Here is a 12,038-nt window from a genome sequence, read left to right as displayed (position 1 = left end):
TATGGGAAGGAAGTGGGAGGGGAGCTGTTGCATTGTGGTAAATTGTAGTCAATGTCATGAGACAAAGTGTATGTGAGCTGCTGTATGGAAAGTGAATTAGCTCTGTAAACTTTCACCCAAATCACAATAAAATTTTTTTAAAAAAAGAATATAGAAGGAATAAACAGAATCATTCTACTAAAAAGAATTAGTCAATGCTCAAACATTTCAGGAGCTAATGTTTTATCAAGAGATCCCTGAAACTATGGCCTTGGAATATATTCTTCACCTGGAATGAAGCACACCCCCAGGGGCTAGCTCTCAGCCCAATAGTTAACAAGATGTACATGCAGACCACTGAACCCAGGATGACGCATCCTCATACTCTATGGTAATGCATTTATTGGAGCAATGGACCATGGGACACCAGAGGACCAGCATTCAAATTGAGGAAATGCAGGACAAACAGTAGTGCATGATTATGAGAGGCATAGGGGGAAGGATCAGGGCAGGGAGTAAAGGTGACTGGGTTGGGGCTGGACATGGTAAATGTCGAGTGAAACTGAATGTTCACGTAGCATTGAATGTTAAACAAGCTCTTAAAATAAAAATAAATACATAGTTTGAAAATAAAAAAAAATAATCCTATCTATGGTACTGTCAGAAGAAGTCCAAGCTGCACTGAAGGCATTGGTGAAAACCAAGACTCCAGGAATTGACAGCATACCCACTGAGATGTTTCAGCAAACAAATGCAATACTGGAAGCACTTCCTCGTCTATGCCAAGATATTTGGAAGACAGCTACAGGGTCAATCAATTGCAAGTTATCCATATTCATGTCCATTCCAAAGAAAGATTATCCAATGAAATGTGGAAATTACTGAGCAGTATCATTAATATCACAAACAAGTAAAATTTTGAAGAAGATAATTCAAAAAGATTGCAGAAGCACATTGACAAGAAACTGCCAGAAATTCAAGTTGCATTTAGATGTAGAAAAAGGGAAATTATTGCTGATATTAGATAGATCTTGACTGAAAGGAGAGAATATTGGAAAGATGTTTACCTGTGTTTTATTGAGTATGCAAAGACATTTGACTGTATGGATTATAACAAATTATGGATAGCATTGTGAGGAGTGGAAACTCAGAACACTTAATTGTGATCATGCCAGTCTTGTACATAGACAAGGAAGCAGTCATAACAGAACAAGGAGATACTGTGTGGTTTAAAATTGTAAAAGGTGTCCATCAAGCTTGTATAATTTCATCATATTTATTCAATATGTATGCTGAGCAAATAATCTGAGAAGCTAGACTCTATGAAGAATGTGGCATCAAGATTGGAGGAGTACTCATTAACACTTTGGAATATGCAGAAGTCACAGCATTGCTTGCTACAAGTGAAGAAGACTTGAAGCAGCTCCTGACAGAGATCAAAGACTACTACAGCCTGGACCAGGAAGCAGCATCATGATAAACAGAAATGATTGACATTTCCAAGTATTTCCCTTTACTTAGATCCACAGTCAATGCCCATAGACACAGCAGTCAAGAAATCAAACGACAGTATTGCATTAGGAAAATCTGCTACAAAAGACCTCTATAAAGTGTTTGAAAGCAAAGATGCCACCTTAAGGGCTAAAGTGCACCTGCCCCAAGCCATGTTATTTTCAGTTACCTCATATGCATGTGAAAGCTGGACAATGAATAAGGCAGACTGAAGAAGAATTGAAGCCTTTGAAATATTATATTGGTAAAAATATTTAATATACCATGGACTTGCAGAATAACAAACAAATCTGTCTTGGAAGAATACAGCCAGAATGCTCCTTTGAAGTGAGGATGGTGAGATTTTACCTCATGTATTTTTGGCATGTTATCAGAAGGGACCAGTCCCTGGAGAAGGACATCACTCTTGGTAAGAGAGTCAGCTAAAAAGAGAAAGACCCTCAATGAGATGGATTACCCATTGGTAGCATTGATTGTGGGGATGTTGCAGGATCAAACAGTGTTTCATTCTGTTGTACATAGGCTCACTGTGAGTGGGAACTAACTCAACAGGGCCTAATAATGACAACAATAGTGTCCACATCAGGAGCTCTGGTGGCATAGTACCTAAGGCACTTGACTGCTAATCAGAAGGCTGGCGGTTCAAACCCACCAGCACTCCTCAAAAGGAAGGTCGGGCAATCTACTTCCATAGTGATACTGCCTTGGAAACCCAAGGAGGGGTCGCTATGAGTCGGGTCCGACTCGACGGCACACAACAACAACAGTATCCACATCACTGGAATGGATAAGGATGTGGAGTAGCATGACCATGTAGGATGATAAAGAGAAACTCTTCACACTAGATACTTTTTTCCAGAAATATAATCTTTGTGAAGTTTACTGTCAAAATGTAAGATCAAGATCATAACCTTAGTCTCAAGAAATTGTTAACCTCCTAGAACTTTCATGAGGTTAAGATCAAGAATAACAAAGGTACCTAATGATCTATGTCTTTTGCTGTTGCAGTTTTCTGAGAGAGGAGTTTGTTAAAAAGAATTTTTATAAATTTCCCTTTGCAAAAAAGAAGGCTGTGACCTTCTTTAAGATTTATTAACATTTTGAAATACAAAACTTATATAACATAATATAAAATTTAGAAAAAGATAACAGCTTAATAAACAATCTTACTAATTTCTGAATTCTGCTTCCCTAAGATTTTATTTTGACACTTAAAAAAAAAAAACTGATCTTGCATACTTCTAGGCAAAAACCTTCCAGTGTGTGAGTGAGATTTATGAAATTTCAGGATGATATCTAAACAGATTTCTCTCCTTTTGCCTTTATTTCTTTATGATTAGATTTCATTCTCAATGTAGCATAGTGCCTAAGGCATTTGACTGCTAACCAGAAGGCTGACAGTTCAAATCCACCAGCCACTACTCAGAAGGAAGATTGAGCAATCTATTTCCGTAGTGATACTGCCTCAGAAACCCAAGGAGGGGTCGCTATGAGTCAGATCTGAGTCAATGGTAGTGAGTCTTTTTTATCAATACATACCAAAGAAACAAACCAAACTCACTTCCATAGAGTCGATTCCAACTCATAGCGATCCCCCTGGGGTTTCCATGGTGGTAAATCTTTACAAAAGTAGATTGCCAAGTCTTCTTCCCTGGCTGGTGGGTTGGAATTGCCAACCTTCTGGTTAGCAGTCAAATCCCTTAGACACTATGTCACTGGAGCTCCTTATCAACCACTTCTAAAAATAATAAAAAAAGCCTGTTTCTGATATATTGTTTTCCCTTATTAACATTAAAATTACAAAAACAAGTTGCATCAAAACATTCAGTTAAAAACACATATGCACATAGTTCAATTTCTCCTTCTTTAAGCTATATAATGTTTTCACCTCAATTTTTAGAGATGCTAGTACATAATTACCTTGTAAGGTTGGTGATATCTTCTATATTAAGTCAGCCTTCATTTTTAATTTTCAATTGTGGTTTTCTGTGTGTTAATTAAGAGCCTGAGGACAATCACATTAAGGAAATGTTTAAGTAAAAGTAATAATTATCACTATATTAGACTCAAAGAATATCTCTACACCATCATTCCCTGAATTCTAGACTATAGTGTTTAAGGTGCTACCTAATAGTAAGTCTGCTGAGAATTGTAATTAAATATCACAGGTTGATAATACAGAAAAGGGATCCTCTTCTTTATACTATTAACTTAGTAAATGCATGTTTAATGTATTGGTTTATAGCTCATTAAGTATTTTCGTATGAAAGATGCCATTTGAGTTCTGGCAACAATTTTGTTCAGATGGACGAGGGCAGGCATTATAGTCAGTTTGGCTCACCTCATAAACAAATGTCTCATGATCCTGACACAACTGTGAAGGATTTTCAGTGGCAATAACTGCTTTAATCACATAATGAGAAGAGATTGTGCAACTGGTCTAAATAGCAGTGAAAAACAAAAACAAAAACACCTCACTGCTGTAGAGTTGATTCAACTCCTTCCTTGGGTTTCCAAGGTGGTATCACTACAAACGTAGATTGCCCGACCTTCCTTTCAAGGAGTGGCTGGTGGGTTTGAACCACTAGCCTTCTGTATAGCAGGCAAATGCCTTAGGCACTATGCTACCAGAGCACCTACATAATAGTGGGACATGGAAATAGTCCCTTTTGCAGTAGTCCAGGCCCTCCTTAGTGAATGAGTAAGCTTACCCAGTTGCACTCACATCCTCTTACCTTATTCCTTCCTCAGTTCCCATCAGTTTGATTTATGTTTCCTGTTTCTCCCCATGGCACTTGGAATAATGCTCTATGCAAAGTTCACACTCAATAAATGTTGTTAATTGGCAGACACGTTTTTCTTGGTTAAACTCTAATCTCCAAAAAGAAGAGTTTCTGTCCCTGTGTGAGTGCTTATGTTTATAGTTAAGTGTGTGTGTGTGTGTGTGTGTATTAAGGGAGGAGATCATAGTTGTCCCTGCCATTGTGTGAAATGAGTACAAAAAAAAAACCAGAATATTATGTAAGAATCTGATTTTTTAACCTTATAATTCTATGATGTTTTGAAATAGGAAAAATAAAAATGGATATATTAGGAAATTTATGTTATGTACATACTAGGAGTATGAATTTTATGTAAACTATTAATTTTTAAAATCTGCCTTTAATGTTTTTTTAAGCATGAAGTACTAGTGGTATAAAAGTTAGTGTGCTCAAAGAAGCATCTAGCAATTTAGTCTACGATACTTGGCCCTATCTTTATGAATTCTGAATAAAATTCCATTACATTTTGGGCTGTTGTATGGGATGCCAAATGGATTTGTAATGACCTTCACTTGAAGTGAAACAAAAATAAGGAGACTCTTTATTAAGAACTTTATTTTAAGTTTTCATTCCAAATCTTCTTCTAATTTAAGAGCACTGCAAACACAGGTTTTGCATTATTCTACCCTGGCTTCGTGGTTAATGATGAATATTCTTGATGATGAATATTTCACTTTAAGTGGCAGTTCTGAAGTACTTTCATGGAAGGTGGTGCACAATTGAAATTATTTTAATAGTCTATTATGCACTGTACACAAGTAATAAAATTAATGGATGCACTTCAAGTAATGATCCATTTCCTCTGGGTGCAATATATTTATTCATAGCCTATTTCAGGGGTTGTTTAGAATATGAGATGTGAATGGATTATGATCCATTATCGCTGAGATTCTAATTTGCTACTCTAAAATGGTTTCCATAAGTATTGTTCATAACGTCTGGCGAGTTAGTGTTTGCCCTCTTAAATAAGTAACAAAAAAAAAAAAAAAAAAAGAAAAACAAATGCTCACATGATGGATTACTTTAAAACTTTGCAGACTGTTACACTTAGAAACTGTCATAAAATTTAAAATACTCAGTTGTGCAGGGGAGGTTTATGAAATACTTAAAAATAAAACAGTTATATATAATAGTAAAATTATTCATATGTTAATATCCACATGGAGAGTATTTGGACTCTTATTTATTCTGTAGACTTTTTGTCGGACCTTCTTATAATATCTCTGATAAATAGATGAACAATTAATTAATGAAGGAAAAATAATGGTATCACTAAATTTATATAAGAAAGATACATTAAGTAAGGTGATCTCTCTCAACTGTTTTAAATCAGGAAGCATGTGAGACTGTGAGCTTGTGTTTATTTGTTTTGTTACTGTGTATATACCCCCCTTATTGTTTTCATTTGTGTGAAATAAGCTATCGAATTGGTGTTGGGTGGGTAACAAGTTTTCATTCAGTTCCTATTCTAATCTGAGAACTCTACCAATGGAGACATTTATCTTGGAGGAGTTTTTATTTCAGAAGGGCAGGTTACACTGTAGTTAAACAGGAGGAACATTCATTCCTAAGGAACTCTGGTGTGTAGTGCCTAAGTCATTTGACTGCTAATCAGAAAGTTGGCGGTTCGAATCCACCAGTTGCTCCAAGGAAGGCAGATGGGTTGCCTCGGAAACCCAATGGGAGGTCCCTAGGGGTCAAAATTGACTCGATAGCAGTAAGTTTGGTTTTTGTTTTGGTATATTCATTCATGAATTAATACAATATTTACATAGAAATCTTTCATAATAACACTCCTGATTATCAGAGGTCAATATTCTATCTTTGTCAATGAAATCCAGAAACTCTTGTTTTTAATTTTTGGCATGGTTGTCATATTTAATTTCAACATAAAGTGATTACAAATGAATTAGCAAATATTCCACATTTCCCTAATAAGCTCTTATGAAAGCATCACTGGTTATTGATATAACCTCTTTTCAAATTTTATACCTATACTTTCTATACTCAACATTAATTTCATATCTCTATTAAGTTAGCAATAATTATAAAGATATTGGAGCTTGGTTTTTTCCTAAATGACTTCCTTCAGTCATTAAAAGGTCTCCTCTCATTTCAAATTTCAACATTTGAGGCATCAGCCCTCTTTTATTTTTTATTACATATTATTTTTTTTATTTCCTTTATGTTAACATAGTACTTGGGTGGTACAATCAGTTAAGGCACTCAGCTGCTAACTGAAAGGTTGACGGTTCATATCCACCAAAAAGTTCCTTGGAAGAAAGGCGTGTTGATCTACTTCTAAAAAATCAGCCATGGACAACCCTATGGCACACAGTTCAACTCTGACACACACAGGGTCACCAGAAGTTGGAATTAACTTCATGGCAACTGGTAACTGGTAATATTTATTGGTTGTCTGGTATGTTTCAGACTATGTGCAAGTAATTCATATACTTCATTTACATTAATTCTTAGAGCCCTGATCGTAAAGCCATGATGTTTATTCAATTTTCCCTCTCATTTCCTGAATGAGAAAAATGAGACCTAATAGGATTAAATAAATGACCCCAGCTCACCCACATACAATGGGGAGGAGTCAAGTTTGAACTCAGATGCATTGAATATCAGAATGATCTCTGATGACTTTTGTATTTGTCTTCCCTTCTCCCCTGTTGTTGTTGTTGTTGTTATGTGCCATCGAGTCAAATCCGACTCATAGCGACCCCTCCTTGGGTTTCCAAGGCAGTATCACTATGGAAGTAGGATTGCCCAACCTTCCTTCTGGGAAGTGGCTGGTGGGTTTGTTATCCTAATATAGAAGTCCTCTGTTTCTCATCATTGCAATATATTTGCCTTTATTAAGTTATACAAATCAATAGAATAATAAATAGAGATTACTAAAAATTTCATAGTGTTTTGGTTTGCACAAAGTTGACTTTTCTTATTTAATTCCCTTTATGGTGGTGTTTAGCATCTCAACATTTTTTGGCACAACATATTGAGCTTATAACTTTTGCTAATGATCAACAATGACTCATTAAAACTTATCCCTAGATCCTAATAAATAACTGTATAAACTCTGTATAAACAATGCTAAATAACTCTTATGTGTACTTTATTACAGTTTATCTTTTGACTAATTAAATTATTATAGATTAATAGTTTCATTTACATGTTCAATAAATGTTTCATTAAATATTTTTCTTCAAAAACTGAATTATAGATTAATAATATTGAGAATTATCTTATGGCTTCATTTTTTCAAATACTAAACTCTTCCTATAGTTGATATTTTTCAGGGGCAGAGAGAGATTGCTATCTGTGCTCTCTTATCATTCTGGCAAATGCTAAATAAGACTCATCATACACTTGCCTACCTCATGCCTGGTTTATATTGACTTGTCACTCATCATGGACTTCTTTCTTCTAAGTTTTGTTCAAGTTCAACATAGGCTAAAATAATTTTCTCCTAAACATTTGCTCATTTAGACCCATGACATGTTGCTAAACATGACCAAACGTAATGCTAATATTTCTCTCTGTGATTTTTGAAATTATGCTTATCTATTTTTCATCAATAATGTTAACATTTGACCACCATATTATTTTTCTCAAATTGAATACCTATGTTTGTTAGTTTTTTTATATGACTGAAGTTGTGGATTCTTCTATTTTGTAGCAAACTTAATCATTTTACAAGTGTACTTACTAATGGCATCTCCAAAAATATATTTTGGCATAATTATTGATCATTTCTCAAAACTAACTTATGACAAACAGCATACTCGCCACACATTCAGATGTTTCAATAAGGACAATTGCTTCTTTAAGTATTAGGAGAGTATTAGAAGAATATTTAGCTCTGGGAAACCATGGACTTCTTTTTGTAGCTTGATATACAGGGACATGAATATGTTATCTTTCTTACACTTTTTGTTGTAGTTATGGCTATGTGTCAACTTGGCTGGGCCTGGTTTTGAGTGGCTTGGCAGCTAGATGTAGTCATTCCCCATGATGAGACTGGTCATCAACTCCGTGGTGGCATCTACTGTGAGAAGCTGAGTAGCTGTTTTAGGGATGTTTCTGGTTCCAGTATATATGAAGACAGTTTGAGAAAGATCTTGAGCTTTTTGGCAGGCTTGGACCCTGCATATAGCCAAGTTTTCATTCAGTAGTCTGACATGTTGCATGCCAATCTTGGGACTATTTCTGAACTTGAACTAGTGGCCTTCCATGTTGCTTGATAATATTGGAACTGTGCCATTTTACTTTTCAATGTTGGGTTTGTCAGCCTCAGCAGCCCAAAGCTGCCTGAGTTAAGAGATGCCTCCAGCTCCACTGGGCTGGGAGAAAGTGGCAGAGCTAAAGCCCAAGGTCGAGGGGCCTTCACCAGGCCTCTGGAGCTGGTACTTTGCACTCAGATTTCTAGCCTACTAAGCTTTCAGAGAATAAATCCGTGTTTGTTAAAGCCATCCACTTGTGGTATTTTCTGTTGGAGGAGCACAAGAGAACCAAAACACTTTTTTTTTCAACTTTTTCTTTAAAAGTTTATCAACTACAGAAAGAAGAAAAAAATAGTTGTCGGCAATATTTGCAATTTTTTCCCCCATTGTCATCCTCTTTTCTCCACCTTCCAAGTGGAGGGTCAGCAAAAAAGGAGAAGACCCTCAACGAGATAGATTGACACAGTGATGACAATGATGGGCTCAGGTATAGCAAGGATTATGAGGATGTTGCACAACTGGGCAGTGTTTCATTGTATTATACATAGGGTTGCAATGAGTCGGAGCTGACTCAATGGCACCTAACATAATAGTATCATCCTGTGTAGTGTCATACTCTGACATTAATAGAGTTAGAGTCATATTTCAAATGAAATGATAGATACAGTGTGGCAGTATAAGATGATCACAACAACATGAAAATTTAAAAATCTGAGCAGGTGAATATGAAAGATGATAAATATATAGTTATTGAATTGTAATCCACATTTATTTTGATCTTTACAAAGGATAAAGTGGGAGGCATGCATAACTTAGGAAACCCACAGGTTTTATGTTAGCTATTCTTCAGAATTTTGAATAATTTACTTGTTCTGTTAGACAGCTTACTAAATCACCTTACTCCTTAGATATTTTAATTTAGAAAAAGCATCTCATAGTAAACTTATACTCTCTTGTAAAATCTCTGTGGATAGATGCCAGAATAGGATACATTAAAATATTCAATAATATAAAAATACAAAAAAACTATCAGTGCTAACACAGGTATGTTTTAGCACTCATAATAACATCTTTAACCTCTCTTTTCCTCTTTATGTAACATCATTAATTTTGGAAGTCACTGCATATATATTAATATATCTAAGAAAGTCTAAAATTTTTTAACTAAGTTTAAAGCATTTGAATATTTTAAGCCATCACATTAGATGGTGTTGCTATACTTTCTCATACTATTTATAGGATAATATGTACTGTGATTGACATTAATCATATAATACAATATCACAAATTTTTAATGAGATACTATACATGAATAAATCTGATTGATTTCCTGGTATGTAGTAGGTGCTCCAGAAGGGTAAGGATGATACTGAGGAGCTTGTGTTTACATTTTGTCTTTGATAGATTTTTTTTTTCCTTATGTTAGGCTTTATATCAAAACCAAATTCACTGCCATAGAGTCAATTCCAACTCATAGCGACCCCCATAGGGTTTCCAAGTCTGTAAATCTTTATGGAAACAGACTAACACATCTTTCTCCTGCAGAGCAGCTTGTGGGTTTGAGCCATCTACCTTTTGGGTAGCAGCCAAATGCCTTAAATACTACACCACCAGAGCATCTTTGTTGTTGTTGTTGTTATGTGCCGTCGAGTCGGCCCTGACTCATAGCGACCCCTCCTTGGGTTTCCGAGGCAGTATCACTACGGAAGTAGGATTGCCCAACCTTCCTTCCGGGGAGTGGCTGGTGGGTTTGAACCGCCAGCCATCTGGTGAGCAGTCAAGTGCCTTAGCCACTATGCTACCAGAGCATCTTTAGGGTTTATTTTATGTATGTGTGTGTGTGTGTGTGTGTATATTTACATTTTTAGATGTACTTCCACATTTGTAAATGAAAAAAATCAATATTGCTTGTTTCACTTCCTTGGGCCCCATGGACAATCTGTTCATTTCTGGCCTTCTAGAGTGGAAACAGAATTATTAATCTTTGATAAATTCTCACTTTTTTCCTCTTTGAAAATACATGCAAATACTAATATTTAACTTAACTCCCCAAACCATTTTTCAAGAATAAAAATGGAAATTAGTTTTCATAGGTACATATTAATAATATCAATGTTAATTGTTTTAATTAAATATATTCAACTCTTCTATAACTATGTATCCTCATTTATATTTTTATATCACTCATGCTCTTTCATAAGATGCAACTCTAATAATTTGCAGTCACAAATTATAAATCATTTTATTACTTTTACTTTTTTTATCAGAAAATAACATTTGTTTGAAATCATTCTTGTAATGAATGCTTTTAGACTTGAGATCTGTTTGTTTTCTGATCATTTGCTTTGCAGTTTTTGTCTTCAGTGGGTGTATTTTAAACATCTTTCTTTCTAGAGGGTGTTAATGCTGATAGTATCAAGCAAGCTTCAGAACAACTGAACAACCGGTGGGATGAGTTCTGCCAGTTACTGAGTGAAAGACTTAACTGGCTGGAGTATCAGAACAACATCATCACTTTCTACAATCAGCTACAACAATTGGAACAGATGACAACTACAGCTGAAAATTGGTTGAAATCCCAACCCACCACCACATCAGATCCAACAGCGATTAAAAGTCAGTTAAAAATCTGTAAGGTAAGAATATTTCCTCCTTCTCTTTGGAGCATGAACAATATGAATTTATTGGTAATTTCTAAGAGGAAAATAAAAAAATGTGTAGTTTGAAAGTTTCACCTTCTGAGGAACACAGAAAGGATCCAAATATAAGTAAATATCTGTTCTTATATAGAAATGCCCAAGCCTCCCCTTCCAAAAATGTATTTAGAATAGTTGCACATGACTGATTGATTTATTCAATTCTCAAAAAAGGAGGTGTTGAGAGGGTGGAAACTGAATATATCCTATGAAAATGGTCTACAATCTGCAGCTCTTTCTTATGGCCTCTTGTGCTAAGAGAAAAACTCCAAACATATTTTGAAAAAGTGGAGTCCACAAGAGTAACCAGAGAGAAATATCTGCAACAAGCAGATATACTAAATAATCAGATACATATGGAATGTCTTTTTAAAAAAATGGCACATCTAAGTAGGATAATCTGAAAAAAGTTTCTTTATAAAGAGATATTTTTCAAAGTCATGGTTGAGATACAGAGGAACCACAAAGCCCAATGTAGTAACTCAGGCTTAGAAGCAGCAGTGCTGTTAAAACACTTAGGCTAGAAAGAATGAATGAAGAGAGAAGTTATAGTACTCCAGGAGAGAATGAAATTTCCCATGGTAGACTCAAGAGCCAGACTGGGGCAACCTTACAAGAAAAGATCCAGGAAAATAAAGTCTTAATTCAATCTCTACCCTGTTCCAGGATCTGGACATGGCTACGCACTAACTAAACCAAATAATAAAGAGGGATGAGGACAAGCGCTCATCTTCTGCCAAGGACTTTCTTTTTCTTTTCTTTTAATTGTGCTTTTGGTGCAAATTTACAAAGCAGATTTGTTT

General features: G+C 35.4%; 1 protein-coding gene across 1 annotated transcript in view; it reads left to right on the top strand.

The window, feature by feature from the left end:
• Nucleotides 1-12,038, top strand: part of LOC103201376 (dystrophin-like) — a 2,052,823-nt gene that overhangs the window by 168,581 nt on the left and 1,872,204 nt on the right. Inside the window, exon 9 of the mRNA XM_042781676.1 lies at nucleotides 10,934-11,175. Coding sequence (XP_042637610.1) covers nucleotides 10,934-11,175 — 242 coding nt within the window. The remainder of the gene's footprint in view (nucleotides 1-10,933; nucleotides 11,176-12,038) is intronic.

The sequence above is a fragment of the Orycteropus afer genome, unplaced genomic scaffold (genome assembly GCF_000298275.1).
Source record: "Orycteropus afer afer isolate SDZICR_OR568_19922 unplaced genomic scaffold, OryAfe1.0 scaffold00148, whole genome shotgun sequence".
In the NCBI taxonomy this organism is placed as follows: domain Eukaryota; kingdom Metazoa; phylum Chordata; class Mammalia; order Tubulidentata; family Orycteropodidae; genus Orycteropus; species Orycteropus afer.
Note: the sequence above shows the minus strand (reverse complement) of the source record. Positions and strands in the feature narration are given on the sequence as shown.